General features: G+C 38.5%; 1 protein-coding gene across 39 annotated transcripts in view; it reads left to right on the top strand.

Annotated features, from left to right (window-relative positions):
- RXFP1 (relaxin family peptide receptor 1) overlaps positions 1-18,040 on the top strand; it is a 127,935-nt gene that overhangs the window by 63,931 nt on the left and 45,964 nt on the right. For 15 of the 39 annotated variants that reach the window (XM_086346970.1, XM_086346945.1, XM_086346959.1 and 12 more), the window contains exons 4-8: positions 2,322-2,427; positions 8,981-9,052; positions 11,906-11,977; positions 16,855-16,926; positions 17,016-17,087. Coding sequence is in view for 26 of the 39 variants with exons in the window: in XM_086346945.1 (XP_086203071.1) it covers positions 2,322-2,427; positions 8,981-9,052; positions 11,906-11,977; positions 16,855-16,926; positions 17,016-17,087 (394 nt within the window). In the remaining 13 variants the exon portion in view is untranslated. The other 24 variants (XM_086346978.1, XM_086346964.1, XM_086346962.1 and 21 more) reach the window with 8 other exon arrangements.

Below are 18,040 nucleotides of genomic sequence, written 5' to 3'. Positions count from 1 at the left end.
AATGCAGTTACATAAAGAGTGATGCTTCAAAAAGTACAAAGGCAATTTTTTATCTGTTCTTAGAAATGAGCAAACATATAATTTTTAATTAGAATTTTGAAGAAAGATAGGGGTGGGGTGGTAATTTAAAATTCAGTATCTTTTTTCAAACTTAAAACTAGTATAAAAAGTAAATGTAAACATAGTGTAAAATTAGGGGGTGAAACTTAAATTAAGGTTCTTACTGTATCACTTTACTCAATTTTATTATAAGTGTTTATTGGAAACTTAACTGAGAAATTTAACTGGCTTATAATACTTTATGACTGGATGAATGTGAGGAACTCACATTTATAAAGTCACCTCTCAAGAAAAATATCACTGAAAACATATCCATCATAACAAATATATTCATAAAGTTTAAATTTGAGGAATATGGAAAGTATAGAGATTTGGAAAAAATTATTTACTTAGCCATAATTTCACCACTCAGAAGCCACCAGCATTAACTTGCTGGTTCATTACTCATCTTTCTTTTTATTTTAGCATAGTTGAAACTTTCAATGCAATCCATTCTTGTCATATTTTGAGGTAGCACTTTAGCATAGTCAGGTATTCATATTATAAATCTTTCAAAATACCATAAATTTTTAAGTGACATAATTTGCTTCATCCTTCTTTCCTGGTAGGATATTTAGGTGCTATTTTTTCACTTTCCTTATCAACACATATGAATTATCAATCTTAACTCAGCCTATAAAAATAGAAAGAAAAAAAAAAACCACACCAGATTAATGCTATCTTCTCCACCTTCTATTTTTACCCTTTGTACCAACTTCTGAGGCCCTTCATCTCCCCTCCAAAAGCTCCCTGTCCCCTCCCAACAATACACACGTTAGCACAGGAATTTAGATAGAATTAATTTTTAGGGATCCATTGCCAAAATGGTCACTTACAACCATAAGACTGTTCAAAACCTCTTGGCACAGACTCTGCTGACACAGAAAACACACAAAACCTAAATTATGATCGTAAGCTCTCAGGATTCTGTAGGGAATCTGCACAGTTGTTTGGAAGGAGACAAAAAACACCCGGTGGCCACATATCTGAGCAAAGGAATACCTGGCTGTTTCAAAGGCTGGAGCTCACTGTGCAAATTTCCCACCATCATCCACCATCTTTGCCACCAGAATGTCTTCTTTGCCATCAAGATGCTTTTCCACTCTCTAGAAACTTTCCTGTAAAGGTTCTAGACTAAAAGTCTGCAAACAGAAAGTTCTCACAAGAAGTTTTGTCTGTCCTATAGTGATTTAAACGTTTTTAAGTATTACTGTTTTTAAGTAGGTAATTATATAAAAAGTATTGTCTTTCTGGCTTCTTTGAGGAAGTTGGTTGACTCGGCCACACATGTTCCTATGGTAATAGGGCAACAGTTAGGAGAAGCTGTCCCACAGGGACTCCAAGATGCAATCGGTACCCGCTTTGCCTGCTTCTGTAAATATTCAAGTCTATAAGCTCTGCTCTAAGTGCAGGGTTTCAAAGTAAATGTAAAAGAGAATATCCCCTATCGCTCTTGATGAGGCATCATCCATTCTTCATCAATTCAGGGATCAGACGATGTCTGTGACACTGAATAATACTCCCATTTAGCTATATGAACACACCACCCCAAATCTCTAATAAACCTTAGCAATATCGGGAGCCCACAAGGTAGCCGACGGCATACATCCCATTTTCCCTCTCTTTCCAACTCCCATCAGTGAGAACAGAAGAGCTATGCATAAAAAATGTTCACTTCCTTAAGTGAAGCAGTAGCCATTCTTACAGTCCTATATAAACCAAAAGAAGTCCTTTAAAGAGTTCCTGAATTTAAAAAGAAAATCTACCAGCACTATAGTTCATAGTCAAGTTCTTTTTCTTGCTAGTTAAAAACAGCTTAGCATTCCATTAAAAGGAACACTTTATTCTTAAGTAGCAGCTTTAAAATGAACATTAAAGCCCATCACACACTGTTGTGTCACCTTTAGACATAGCTACTCTCCAAGGATAAAATAAGAGCAGATGACTTCATTTTCCAACAAATAGAGAAAAGCAAACTGCTACTTTTTTTTAATGCATGGGCTGTTAAATGTGTATGTTTCCCTATCTTAAGGTCCTAATATCATTTTAATGTTTAAAGCAAACTTGGAAACTTAATTTAAAGCTTTGCACAAATTGCTTACATAAGACACAACACACTTTGGTGTATGATTTTCTCATAGATTTTTGTTTCTTTCTTTTCATTCCCCTCCTGTTCCTGGTCCCTCATCATCCCTTCTCCTTACTACATCCTCTTTATTCAGTGGTCGGTTCTGCACCCATGCAATGTATTTGCCAAGGTTTAGAGCTTGAGTGTGATGAGATCAATTTACGAGCTGTTCCATCAGTTTCTTCAAATGTGACTTTTATGTAAGTAGAAAAAAATGTTTTCATTCTGACAGCCAGTACAGCACTTGTAAAACTTGTAAAACTTGTAAAACATAATTAAGGTGTAATCATCATTGGTAATAATGCATTGTCATTCAAGAAGATATCATTGTTCCTTGGTCAATTATAATGATTGCTGATATTTATTTGTATTATTAAATGATAGCTCCTACTCTAAGTTATTCTCTGTACTCACTTATTCAGTCTCTCATAACAATCTTACGAAGTATTTAGTATCACTATGTTGTATCTAAGCAAAAGATGCCATCAAGTATATGTGCTACTAAAGAAAAAAGCTACGATCAAATTACTATATAAAGCTTTCTTAACACCGGAATTGACACATTAAAAGAGTCAATTTTTTAATTATTAGAAATAAATTTTAATACGCTCATGTATAAATAAAAATATAAAGCAAGTAAAATAAAGTGGCATCCAACCCCATTACTTCATGGCAAATAGAAAGGGAAAAGGTGGAAGTAGCTACGAATTTCCTCTTCCTGGGCTCCAAAATCACTGCAGATGGTGACTGCAGCCATGAAATCCGAGGACTATTGCGTCTTGACAGGAAAGCAATGACAAACCTAGACAATGTGTTGAAAAGCGGAGACAGTACTCTGCCGACAAAGGTCCATATATCAAGGCTATGGTCTTCCCAGTGGTCACGTATGACTGTGGGAGTTGAACCATAAAGAAGGCAGAACGCCAAAGAATTTTTGATGCCTTCAAACTGCAGTGCTGGAGAAGACTCCTGAAAGTCCCTTGGACAGCAAGGAGATCAAACCAGTCAATCTTAAGGGAGATCAACCCTGAATATTCATTGGAAGGACAGAGCCTGAAGCTGAAGCTCCAGTATTTTGGTCATCTGATGCAAAAGACGACTTGTTGGAAAAGTCCCGATGCTGGGAAAGACTGAGGGCAGAAAGAGAAGAGGGCATCAGATGATGAGACGGCTGGATGGTATCACCAGTGTAATGAACATGAACTTGGGCAAACTCTGGGAGATGGTGAGGGACAGGGAGGCCTGGCATTCTGCAGTCCATGAAGTTGTAAAGAGTCAAACACGACTGGGCTACTGAACAACAACAAAATAAATTGGATAAAATATTCCATCACTTCACATTTAAAATCTAACTCTTCTGAGTCACACTTGACCCAGAGACTTAATGTTCATTTTTTCCCTAAATAACTCATACTTAGCCATGTAAAAGAAAATTATCCTCATAAGAAACAACTTACTGATCCAATCTTAATTTGAATTCAACAAACTTCAGCAACACAAACACACACATTTGGCTGAATTGTTAAAAGAAATTAGCAAAGAATAGACATTTTAATCCAATATTTCTGCTGAGTTTTTTGTTTTCATACAGGTGTTTTAGTGCCTTACGGCTCTGACTTTTGTATATATGTGTATATATATATATATATATATATATGTGGATGAGATAGGAGCAATTCTTAAGGTGATAAATGTTGGCAAGTCCTGCCCTTTTCAACCCAAACCACATAACACTGCAACTTATATGCCTGACATATTCAAGGAACAGAGAAGAACTCCAGCTCAGAGTTCCTGTACACAATACTATAATCAAATTTACAGAATCTGAGGAGCTTACCCAATTTGTCAATGAGCTGAGAACACTGGACAGGTTAAGCCACAAAGATCTGTTTTCCAAAGGAGGTGACATTTTCCCATATACTAAGAACAGCATTCAATCTCATCCTAGACTCATCATAGCTATTTTCATAGTAATTAGTCCTGCCAGAAAAAAGATATCCCCCCCCCAAAAAAAGTCTGAGGTCCTGTGGAGAGTTTCTGCAATTTAAATTATGACTAGAACACCTAGGTATAAAAATTTAAGATGAGTTTCTTCTAGTTTTAAAGAAAAAAATCATCACTAATACTGCTTGTACAGAAATGCTAGCAAGTCCAAATCAATGAATACCCTCATGTTGGTAATCTCATCTTTTGTTTTCCTACAAATAGAATTTGAATATATTTTTCAACAATTTAATTTATTTTTGTAAAAGGAAAAAGAGGAAAAGGGCTGGAGGAATGGAAGTAGATATAGCAGTGACTAAGAAGAGAGTGTAAGTGCCCCTGAAGGCATTCTAATTCAACTTAGAAAAGGCTATCCTGGCTCAAAATACATATACACACGCATCCAAAAATATAGACATTTATAAAGAGATGTATACAGACCTATGAGCTGCCAATTTTCAACCCTTGATATGAAGAAAAGCTGGAATCAGATCTTTTTTTAAATTGAGGCATAACTGCTTTACAGTGTTACGTTGTGTGCTGTGTGCTAAGTCATTCCAGTCATGTCTGACTCTGCAACCCTATGAACTGTAGCCTGCCAGGTTCCTCTGTCCATGACATTCTCCAGGCAAGAATACTGGAGTGGATTGCCATTCTCTTCTCCAGGGGATCTTCTCGACCCAGGGATAGAACCGGCATGTCTTACCTCTAACCTTCATTGGTGGGCGGGTTCTTTACCACTAGCACCACCTGGAAAGCCCATAGTTTTGTGTTAGTTTCTGCTACACAACAAAGTGAATCAGTTATATGTATACATATATCCCCTCCCTCTGGAGCCTCCCTCCCACGCCCCATCCTAGCCTTCCAAGTCATCACATAGCACCAAGTCAAGTTTCCTGGGCTACGCGGCAGCTTCCCACTAGTTCTTTATTTTATACATGGTGGGGTCGCACAGAGTCGGACATGACTGAAATGACTTAGCAGCAGCAGTGTGTATTTGTCAATCCCAATTTCCCCCCACTCGCATGTTCACACATCCATGCTCTACATCTGCATCTAGAATGCAATCTGATCTTCATGAATGATTGGGTACAGAAGGCAAGAGAGAAGAAAGGATTCAGGGTGACTCCAAGGTTTCTGTCCTGAGGAACAGGGTGATAGGGGAGACTTGGTGACAGTTAGTGGGGCAGATTAGAACTTCAATTTAGTTGTTTTTTCAATGATAGATTAAAGATCACTCCATGGAAATTGCCAACAGGCATTTGGAAATGTAGGAGTCAAGCTCAGGAATTCATGTCTATAACATTTCATTAATATTAAATGTTAAAATACAAGGCTCTACTATATTAAAAAGTATTTTGGTCCATCCTGTAAAGTGAGAGAATTAACACCTACCTCTTTTTATGTCAGTAGGGTATTATAAAAATACAGAGAATGCTACTTGTGAAATATTCTGCATAATTAGAAAGAAGTAGTCTATAAGTTCTAGGCACTATTAATAAAAAAACTTAACTTCCTAAGAAACATTATTCAGGAGTCATTAAAGGAGCCACCCCTCCTTCTAGAGTCACCCTCTCACTCAGGAGCTATTAGCCTCTTCCTCTTGAGTTCTTTCGTAGAATCTCAGTTGTATCTCCTTTAAGTATATCAAATGTTCTCCCTCGTGCCATAGTGGTTGGGGTGGTCCTAATCACCACCAGAAAAAGGAGAATGCCATAAGCTTCATGGGGGCCCTACAATGTGGTTTTTCTATATAACTTTCAAGTCCATAACAAGTACAATAAGCTCTAAACCGTGTTTCTGAGTTGAATTTACAAGTAAATCATTACAATAAAAAATAGTCCTGAGCTATTATCCAAAGAAGAATCTTTATTTAATAAAGTATGTTATTTGTCATCCAAATAGAGTATGAGTTTATCCAGGACAGGGATATTACCTTTTTTGCAAAGTACAATAGAAGGCATTCAACCCAGGTTTGTTGAGAAAATTAATGAATGAACACCCTTTTGGAAGCACACTAAACTTTCATCAATAACTTTAAATCAAACCCAAACATTTAGCAGTTAATCCTTACACAACACAAACATTTGAACAGGGATATAAAGCAGAATTGAAGCTCTAAGCCAAGTGAGAACTCTTAGTAGAAAAGGGATTTTCAATTAGCTGATATAAGGAATAAAACATTTGGTGATAACCCAGCAGCTAAGAGTGATCTCTAGAGAAGGTTACTAGCTAATCAACCTTTGACATTCAGTCATTAAAAGAAAAAAAAATCACTAAATGACGGGTCTGTATAGTTTAGAATGGTGTTTCTTAACTTTTTTTCTTTTCTTTATTGCCTCTCTTCCTGAGGCTATTTTAGACATTTTTGTCCTCATCTGTGATGTTTTAATACTTCAGATATACTGTGTATATTTACACATACTAGTTCTTTATCTATTAAAAAAAAGTAAGCTTTTTTCACTCCTTAAGAAATTAATTTCTTAATTTTCCAATAACGTTCATGTTGAGAATACATAGTTTTCTATATTCTAGAATAGTTTTTTCTCCAATTAGTTTCCAAAAATGTGTTCTCAAGAGTCTGAGAAGCTATTTTTAAGAAGGATTCATTATCAAGTTCAGGCAATACTGGTCCACACCAACACAAGTAACACTAGTCATGTCTTTTGTATGAAGCTGTCTCTTCACTGAGTTCTTTATGTTGACCATTGTTTCCAAATGTTTGTCCCACAGCAGATCAAACTCCCATCAGTGAGGTGTATTGCTCATTTCTTAATGAGCACCTGCTCCGTCATAATAGACGAGGACAGTAACAACAGTGGCACCATATTATTAGAGGTCATGTAGTCCAAATACATTCTTTCACAGTTAAAGAAACTGACATGGAAAGATTATGTATGTTTCATGCCAGGGACTGCCAGCTTCAATGGTTGGGATTTTTTGCTTGTTTTATTTTGTTCCTACCATATTATATTGCTTAAAGAATTAAACGTTAGGTCCTTTTCAATACAACCACAATTATGTGAACCTGGCCTGTGTCAAGCTGCTTATAAACTGTAATACAAGTGGAAATCTTTTTTATACAACTTATTAGAAATTGCATTGGGATTACTTCTTGAATAAAGATGGTTCAACTATATGGACCAATGGACAGTTTCCTTTATAAATAATTTTTAAAGGAAGCAAAGGTAGTGGAATGTGAAAATTGAAATATTGAGGATTATAATATTAGGTTCTTGAATATGCTTTAAACAAGAAAACACTATCCTTATTGTCACTCAAAAACTGAGATGCTTTCTGTTTGTTAAATAAAAATAGAAAAGAACATAACTGAAGATTATTTTACCAGTTTTATTGTTTCAAGTTTTTGTCAGAATTACAATGTTGTAACTTAAATTTAAGAAAACTATTTCAAATAATTCAAAATAAACAGTCCTAGTTCAATTACTACTATGAAGAGAAGCAATTCCCAAGACCGAAGGATGGTAAGACCCTGAGCTCACCTCCTCTCATGGGCACCACAAAACCATCACTATCTGCAGAACCATCTGTGAAAAAGACTGGAACCTACCAGGAAAGACAGTCTACAATGAATGTCAGAAAGAAGTAACTACAACAAGAAGGGAAGTAGGAGCAGAAACTTCGTATAATCAAGACCCATAACCCCAGGGGATGACCCAAAAATGGGAGAACAATTGCAATTGTAGAGATTCTCCTAAAGGGACCAAGGGGCCCAAACCACACATCAGGCTCCTCAATATGGGAATCCTGTACCAAGAAGACGAGGTCCAAGAACACTGGTCTTTGAAGGCCATCAAAGCTTACTTTCAGGAGTCCCAGAGGGCAGTGGGAAATAGAGACTCCACTCTTAAGCGGTGCGTGCAAAACCTTACCTGCTCAGGGACCTGGGGCAGAAGCAGTAATTTGAAAGGAACCTGGATTAGTCTCACCTGCTGATCTTGGAGAACCTCCTGAAGAGGCAGGAGGCAACGAGAGCTCACTCTGGGGACATAGACAAGGGGGCAGCCATTCTGGGAGCTCATTCTACCAAGCGGACCCTGGTGCTGACAAATGCTATTTTGGACTTGGAAGCAATCTAAGTGTCCATTGATGGAGGAATGGATAAAGAAGATATAGTACATATATATAATGGAATACTTCTCCACCATAAAAAAGAATGAAATTTACCATTAGCAACAAAGTGGATAATACCTCAAGGGTATTATGCTTAGTGAAATATGTCAGAAAAAGACAAATACTCTATGTTTTCACTTATATGTGGAATCTAAAAAATAAAACATATTACCAAATATAACAAAACAAAAAAACTCATATGTATAGAAACCAAGCTAGTGGTTACCAGTGGGGAGAGGGAAGGGGGCAAGGTAAAATGGGGATTAAGAGCTACAAACTGCTGTGAATAAAATAAATGAGCTATGTCACAGGAATGTAGCCAATATTTTCTAATAACTATAAATGCAGTATAATCTATAAATATTTTGTATTTCTATGTTGTATATCTGAAACTAATATAATACTGTAAATCAGCTGTATCTTAATAAAACACTAATTAATTAAAATAAAATTAAGATATCTCTCAAACAAAAATCTCTTCTAAAAAATTTTAAATGGTATGAATACAAGAGTGACATTATGAATCAAAGTATTTCCTGAAAGCTAGTCTTAAAGTAAATAGAGTTTATAATTGTTCATACTGCTATTAAAAGTAAAGAAAAGAACTTTAAAATCCAAAATTTACATTTATTTCAGGTCACTCAGGCGGAACTTAATAAGAAAGCTTCCTCCTAATGTCTTCAAAAGGTACCATGGTCTTCAGACTCTGTAAGAAAAAATTTTAATTCTTAGTATTAAATTGACTAATGTTTTTTGGCATATCTGTTTCTTCGCACTTCTGCAGAGACCAACACTACACCTCTGCTTAAGTCTAACCCCTCTTTGGGGAAGTATTTAACTGTTAGCTGGAGACTACCAAGTAACATTGTTTTTCTGACTGCTTCTAGAAGCCACCCTAGCAAACTCTCAGATATCTATCCCTAAAGAAACCAAAGTATGTGTACTGTGAATTCTCTTACTCTGAATTCTCAATGTGTATTGAGAATTCTCTCAATTCTCTTGCCCCTCCCCCAAGTAAAGACACTCAAGAGGCTTTGCTCTCTGTACCTCAACGTCAATCATAGAGAAAGATGTTAGTACCCTTTACCAGGCCTGCCCTCATGCTTAGATAGGGAAATTTTTCTTCCGTATGTTTGCAAGTCCAATCTCTACACAAGATAGCAAGTTCTTGTGGTTTGAAACCTCCAAGCATGTTGTTTTGTAGAATTAATTCCATGTTCACATCTACCTCATTGAGTTTTATCTGACATGTTGGCTTCCCATCAATCTAAGATTACCAACGTACTCTCAAAATCTGTAATGGCCCCGGTGATGGTCGCCTGTTATTTAGGTCAGTTTTGTGGCTGAATTATATTGTCACAGGCTTAAACTGCTAGGTTTAAGTATTCTGTGTCTGCATTACACTATGGAGAAAACATGTCAGAGTTCCTGGTTTCATTTTCACATCTGCATTGGTTTTGGGTTTGTGTTTACACTATAGAACCCTGGTACATAGATATCATCTATCTGTACTTTTTCTTTAAGATAATAGAAATAGAACAGAATCAGAAGAAAAATTATGCATTTTGTTTGATGAAATATTCTCAAACCTCAGATTATCTGAAGAAAAAGTTTTCACATCCGAAAACTGAATTCCAATAAAAGACTTTTCAGAAGTATATTCTAGATATTAATCAATCAAGAGAGAAGAGGTTTTCAAGTTTAAGCCTGATACACAAATTTCAAGAGGACACTTTCTTCCTGTTTCCTGATCTCTGGAGTAGGAAGAATTTTCCCGATCTGTAGCACCACCTTGTGTTCACATGGTTTAAAAGGAGTCAGGCTGCTACTGCTGCTGAGTCGCTTCAGTCGTGTCCGACTCTGTGCGACCCCATAGACGGCAGCCCACCAGGCCCCGCGGTCCCTGGGATTCTCCAGGCAAGAACACTGGAGTGGGTTGCCATTTCCTCCTCCAATGCATGAAAGTGAAAAGTGAAAGTGAAGTCGCTCAGTCGTGTCCGACTCTTAGCGACCCCATGGACTGCAGCCTACCAGGCTCGTCCGTCCATGGGATTTTCCAGGAAAGAGTACTGGAGTGGGGTGCCATTGACTTCAACTCTAATTTCAGTATGTTGGCATTGTTATACAATGAACTTTAATTCTTGAACAACCAATTTGTTCCAAGTAATAGATCAAAATAGCCTAATTACCAAAAAAGTTGTAATTGGTGGCTAGAGATATCCTTTGATTCCACCTCCAGGCAATATATGGCTTCCCAGGCAGCACTAATGGTAATGAACCCAGTCTGTCAATGCAAGAGACGTGAGAGACATAGGTGCAATCCCTGGGTCGGGAAGATCCCCTGTACGAGAACATGGCAACCCACTCCAGTATTCTTGCCTGGAGAATCCCGTGGACAGAGGAGCCTGGTGAGCTACAGTCCATTGGGTTGCAAGGAGTCAGACTCAACTGAAGCGACTTAGCACGCACTCACACCAGGACAATGGTGACCCACATCAGAAGAAGGAAAGAAGTCAGGCTTAAAATCCTTACTTCCTCCTTGCTACAACCTGGGGCCGGTGCTTATGAATGTGTGGAGCTTAACTGGGTACATGGGATGCAAGGGCTTGTGCTCCAGGTTCTGTTTCCTCTGACCTCCTGTTAATTCCAGGCCCCACCTTCAGCATGACCTCAGTGAACTCTGCAGCCAGCATCCTTGCTTGGCCTTCCAAGCTCATTTATAGTCTTCTAGACCTGACTTTTTGTATTTCTGTTTTTCTCTTCTGTGGTATGTATATTTGATACATTTTCTCAAACACTTTTTGGAGCAAAACTTGGGTGTCAAATAAATACAATCCAAGTTGACTTGCTTGGCCAATCTGTGATGAACATGGCATATGGTTTAGGGTCTTAGTAATGTCATAGCCTTGTAGTGCTACCAGGGCTGTGCTGAATAGTATCAAGTTTATAGAATTACATCAGGAAATATCAGAATGTTAAAAAGGCTTCTAGGCCTCTTTGATTAGTTTAAGTACCTTGCTAGGCCCTAAAACTGAAGTTTCGCTCATTGAAAATTCAAATGTTAAATTTTAGGCATCATATGTCTAAATTTATAACTAGAAGCTCTAAATAAAAACCAGCCCAGTAATTTATGAACTTAATCAAGAAAGAAAATTACATATATCCAGCTTCACTATTTTGTCCTGTTTATCTTTTTTAAGTTTAAAGAATTCTTGACATTTCCCCTTTTTTATTTTTTTCAAAAAAAAATTATTGCAGTATAGTACAATGTTGTGTTAGTTTCAAATGTACAGCAAAATGATTCAATTATACATATATATAAACATAGGTATTCTTTTTTTTACATTCTCTTCCATTATAGGTAATTACAAGATGTTGTGGTAAAATACACAGGACATAAAATGTACCATCTTCACCATTTTTAAGTGTACATTCAGAGGCATTAAACACGCCCGCATTTTTGCACCACCATCACCACCATCCATCTACAAAATTCTTTTCATTCTTGCAAAACTGAAACTCCTTTTCCTCATGTTTTCCCTTTAATAATCATTTTCACAGGTGCCTGCAAAACAATAAGATTAGATCCGTATCTGTCTATGCTTTCCGAGGACTCTACAGTCTTACTAAACTGTAAGTACCAGGACCAATTAGTCTTCCCATTCCGTGGTGGCCTGTGGACCCGACCCATCCCACTGTATATTCCCCTGCCACCCATGATGGCGTTCAGGGCATGTGCAGACAGCAGGCGTCTCCACACTGGGGCCAAAGGCGTGGGACCTTGAGTCACACATGCTGCACCAACTCACTGGGTGTGTGAACTTGAGGACTGATTTTCCTTTCTAAGCATCAACTCCCTCCACCGTAAAAGTGAAAACAACAGTACCTACCTCAGGGTTGTTGAGGGGAATGAATGAGAAAAATCAGAAGAATTAGGCACACAATATGCATTAGCCATAGTGATGGGAATGAGGACTGAATGACCTTTATCAACCTGAGAAAACCTAGTGATGGCTAAAATTTATGAAGGAGAAAACCCAAAATTGTGCTTTTCCCACTAATTCTCCTTGTACAAATATATAAAGCATGATAAGTTTGAAAGAACAAAGTTTAAAAAAAAATTATGGTAAAATACATATAGCACAGTTGCCATTTGAGTCATTTCTAAGGATATAGTTCAGTGGTATTCGGTACATTCACACTATTCAACTATCCAGCTCCAGAACTTTTCATCCTCCCAACTAAGACTCCACATCCATTAAACTCTAACTCCCCAAGCCTCTCTTCCAGCCTCTTGCAAATACCATTGAACATTCTGTCCCTACGAATCTGACTACTCTAGGGACCTCACAGAAGTAGAAACAGGTAATATTTTCCCTTTTGTGTCAGGCTTATTTCATAACATCTTAGTCTTAGCATTATGCCTTCAAGATTCATCCACATAATATATATCACAATTTCATTCCTGAATGTAACTATAGTAAGACTGAATAATATTCCACGCTGTGTATCACATTTTTTATTTATTGACTTAGATAGACAGACACTGAGGTCATTTCCACCTTTCAGCCATTGTAAATAATGTTGCTATGAACATTGATGTACAAATATTTCTTTGAGCCCTTGATTCCATTCTCTTGGGTGAATGCCCAGAACTGGAATTGCTGGATTATATGGCAATTCTACATTTGATTTTCTGAGGATTCACCTTACTGTTTTCCACAGCATCTGCACCATTTTACATTCTCATCAGCAATGCACAGGTTCCAATTCTTCTACATCCTCATCAACTCTTGCTATTTTCTGGAATTTTGTTGTTGTTTTGTGCTGTGTAGTTTTTAATGACAGCCATCCTTATGGCTGTAAAATGGTATCTCATTGTAGTTAAGAGCAAAGTTTTTTAAAATAGTCATTCTCAGAGTTCCATTTCATTGCATTCTACCAAGCAGCTGACTCCCAGGAGTTATTGAAGGGATTTATGACCCAAAATCACATAAATAAAAGTTTTTTGTATTTCTATTCCTGGCCCCTTGCTTTCTATTCTATCCCATTTTTTAATCCTTAGCTCAAGAAACTTTGGTCAGATTGCTCACTGGTGGTATCAGAGTTTGGGGTTGAGTCAAAAAGGCCACCCAATCACTTAGTAACAAAGTGGAAGAAAGTCACTGGAGTTCCAAAGTCTTAACAGTAACCCCTGTAGCCGTGTCCTCGTCCCTTCTGTCCCCTGCTCTTTCATGTCATAGCAAATTACCCGAAGTCAGGATTGGACTCATCCTTATCATATTTCTGACTACCTTTCTTTACAATCTCTCACAAATCTATTCAAAACTTTTAAACATATCTGCTTGGTATAATGTTCAATGAATATACAGGGGGCTCTTGAAAGATAGTAGAAACTGGAGAGTAAATGCAGAAGTGTCTTCCATCCGCTCCTTGGCTTTTTCCTGCCACTAGAATATTGTCTGCATGTAAAAATGTCACACGGTCCTGGGTTTTCATGGATCACCATCAGATTCTGCTCGTCACTCATCCATAGATATTCATTATCCCTCAGAGTGTGCAAGTTCTTCAGCTAGACATTCTACAGGGCGGTACAGAGAAAGAGAAGTCACACCTGCTGCCTTCTAGCACATTACACTCTCGTATTTCAGGGAGAACCATGTGCTTCCTCTGGGGAGAGGCACCCCCTTGCTTTCCAGAAGCTTACAGTCTATGTTGGGGAAACAATGCCCATGTATATATCATAGTTAGAGATATGGTGAGGGATTTACTTTCTTAGGACCTAAACCTGCTCAAACCACAGCTGCTATGATGGTTGTCTGAAAGCAGTTATCATTTCAGGTCCAGAGCAGTGGATGAAGACTGAAAACTGAAGAGGACTGGGTGAAACAGACAGCACAGGGCTTTGGGGGTGGGGATGGATCAAATACCTTTACTTGGGGGACTTCCAGTGACTCTTAAGGGAGCCTCTGAGATGCTTTCCATCTTCCCGAGCCTAACTGGGGCTCCAGGCTTGCAAGGGAAGGGAAGAAGTGGCTAGAGTGTGGGGGTCTTATCCCATGCTACCCCCAAGCAAAAGTCAGATCTGCGGGGTGGAGAGGGGAAAGGAAATTCTTGGCAGGAGAGATTTCATAGGATATCAGCTCCCTGATCTGTCAGAGTGGAGAAAAGAAGAGAAATCAGTGTGGTCCACATATGAGTAGAAGTGGAATTGGGTTTTCCTGGTGGCTCAGACGATGAATCTGCCTACAGTGAAGGAGACGCAGGAAGTCTGGGTTGGTAAGAGACCCTGGGGAAGGGAATGGCTACCCACTCCAGTATCATTACCTGGAGAACTCCAAGGACAGAGGAGCCTGGAGGGCTACAGTCCATGGGGGTAACAAAGAGTCGGAGACCGCTGAGTGACTAACAACACATCACACGCAACTGCCCAATTTGTCAGAGTGAAGAGAGAAATCAATGTGGTCCACGCATCAGTAGAAATGGGACTGAATGAACACTTGCATAGGAATCACAGGCAGTGGGGAAAAGAGGAGGCAATAAATTGATGTGGGAAGTTGAACAGAGACATCGTCATGATAATATGTGCCAAGCGCTTCTGACACGCCTGGCCTCAAATGCTCAACAACCCCGTGAATTAGGTTCTGATGTTATTTCCACTTCAGAACTGGGGAAACTGGAGATTTCAGAAGTCATTTGCTTCAGGTCACACTGTTAAGTGGCAGAGCTAGGAACCAAACTGTCTGACAGCAATTCAGAGCAGAATTGCTGAGCCAGAGAAATTGATACAGAAATAAACATGTAAGACAGTTTCTCTGCCATTTTAAGCCAAAATAGAAGGAGAGGAATTTTGCATACGTTTCAGTCCTGGACTCTTGCTACCACTGGCAACCTTAGGTATTTTGAGAGTTTCACCTCCACTTTCCCAAATCAAAAGGACAAAGTTAAATAGAATTAGATTAAACTAATTTTATTAAATTAGATTGATTAGTTAAATGGAATTAGATTTTTGCAACTATTTCCCTTTATTTATCCCATTATTTATTCTGTTGGGTTATGTGTGTCTGTGTGTGTGTCCAAAAGTTTTCTTCAGGGAAAAAGAAACTACACAAAGACTCTAAGGCCTCTATAAAAGAAGAGAGGTGATTTTTTTTAATGTTTTTTATATTGAGGTTAAAGTTACAAAATATAAAACAATTTAATCATATTTAATTGTACAGTTCAGTGGCACTAAATACATTCACATTGTTGTGCATTCTCACCACCATCCATATCCCTAATTTTTCACCTTCCTAAACTGAGACCCTGGCCCCATTGAACACTACCTCCCCATTCCCCTCCCCACCCCTCACCCCTGGCCCTTGGCATCTACCAGTATACTTTCTGACTCTACGAATTGACTATTCTAGCTTGATTCCACTTATACACGAGGTGATTTTGAAAGTTATTAAAAGCTGGTGTTTGCTCTTGGAAGAAAAAGAAAAACGCATAAGCAATCAGTATAACAGAAGGAAGAGAGCATCTACTCTGCAGAAGAGTGAGAAATCAAGTCTCCTCAGAGTACAGGGGGTCAGACTCCCCATAAGGTGCTCAGTGTCTTTTCTCCAGAGCAGGTCCCTGCCTGCCCCAGGGCGTGTGTCCCCCCTCTCCTGTGTCCCCTTTCAGCCTCTTCACAGTGACCCTTCAACTTGTCACCCTCACACCTCTTGCCTTTGCATAAGTCATTTCCTCTCTCTGGGACTCACTCCCACCCATGCTTTGCTTTATGGATGACACACCCTCATCCAAATCTCTTCTCAGTTGAGCCTCTTTCCATTAGGGCTCGCTGTCTGCTCTCCCCTCCAAACTCCACAGCCCCAAACAGCATTCAGCATCTTCTCTGCTGGAAAGTCAGAGTAACTGTATGTTCTAGCTCTTTCCCTCCGCTGCTATACTATTTACCTGCTCAGATGTCATCTTCCTCAAAGAAAGGGATTAGAGACCTAGCACAATGGCACCCCACTCCAGTACTCTTGCCTGGGAAATCCCATGGACGGAGGAGCCTGGTAGGCTGCAGTCCATGGGGTCGTGAAGAGTTGGACACGACTGAGCGACTTCACTCTCACTTTTCACTTTCATGCACTGAGAAGGAAATGGCAACCCACTCCAGTGTTCTTGCCTGGAGAATCCCAGGGACGAGGGAGCCTGGTGGGCTGCCGTCTACGGGGTCTCACAGAGTCGGACACAACTGATGTGACTCAGCAGCAGCAGCACACTGTCAAAACAATCTGATGAATAGATGAATAGATAGAGTGACTGACTGACTGGTTGATGGTTGATTGATAATTGAGAAATTAAAAACTGGATATGGAAAGGTAAATGATAAAGAACATTAAGAGTTCCAAAGGCAGGAAAATGGCCTGATGAGAACAGCATATAAGAAACTTTAAGATGAATGACTATTGTTCTTCCTTTCCTCATTGTAAGATATCAAGAAGATAACCGATTTACTGTCATTTCTCTTTTTTCAGGTATCTCAGTCATAACAGAATAACCCTCTTGAAGCCGGGTGTTTTTGAAGATCTCCACAGACTAGAATGGCTGTATGTTTCATTTCTGTGGCATATTATGGTATTTGTCTTTATGTTGAAAAAATATATAAAATGAATCCATTTTTTCTCCTGGTTGGCAGGATAATTGAAGATAATCACCTCAATCGAATTTCCCCACTAACATTTTATGGACTAAATTCTCTTATTCTCCTGTAAGTACTAAAAATTTAAGCAAATATTTCAGTTGAAGGAAAACACATGAATAAAAATGATCACTTTGAGTTTAATAGTGTTTTATTTGGAATTAGAACCCGAAAAAGACCTTTCCAACTAAAAACCATTTCCTAGTCCTATTCTACGAGGCTATTCTGTAGTCATAACAATTTTATAAGATCTTCTGTCTTCTAGAATGTCAGCCCATCGAAACTGAACGCAGTCTCACAGTCATGTTTCATTCCAATATTCTTAGGCACACCAGTACTATGCTTTACAGTAAGTCCCCTACATGCAAACCTTCAAGCTGTGAACTTTTAAAGATGTGAACATGTGTTCCATCAACATCAGACATGAGTGACATTGCAGCTTGTCTTCCATTTCCTGTTGCTGATGATCCTTCAGCTCTACCATCTCCCACCTTCTTTCCGTCCTCCAGTCAGTAGCTCATCTTCCCTGTTCACTCAGTGCCAGCCTCTGTATGCCAGCTGTAGTACCACACTACTATACTTTTCAAGATATTACACTATAAGATCAAAAATGTTTTCTTTATCTTTTGTGTTTGTTATGTATTATTTGTGTGAAAAGTATCATAAACCTATTACAGTACAGTACTATACAGCTGATCGTGTTTGTTGGGCGCCTAGGCTAACTTTGTTGGACTTACGAACAAATTGGACTTAAAGAACATGCTCTTGGAATGGAACTCATTCATACGTAAGGGACTTAGTATATTAATCTTGGTAAAGAAAAATAACATTCATTTGAAATCACCGTCTTTTCACCACCCACAATTGAAGGGTACAGGTGTTTTCTTCAGTCTGCTGGTGTCACTGCTTCTTCCATATGACAAATATCACTTGTCTAATTTTATTACTAACAAGCACTTAAATATAACAAGACTTACCAAAAAATTAGAATAAGAATGTACCTAACTTATTAGATGTTCTCT

Source organism: Bos grunniens, chromosome 17 (genome assembly GCF_055505025.1).
Source record: "Bos grunniens cultivar Pamir isolate PY7600 chromosome 17, Bosgru_T2T1.0, whole genome shotgun sequence".
Lineage (NCBI taxonomy): Eukaryota > Metazoa > Chordata > Mammalia > Artiodactyla > Bovidae > Bos > Bos grunniens.
This window is presented reverse-complemented; position numbering and strand designations above follow the sequence as displayed.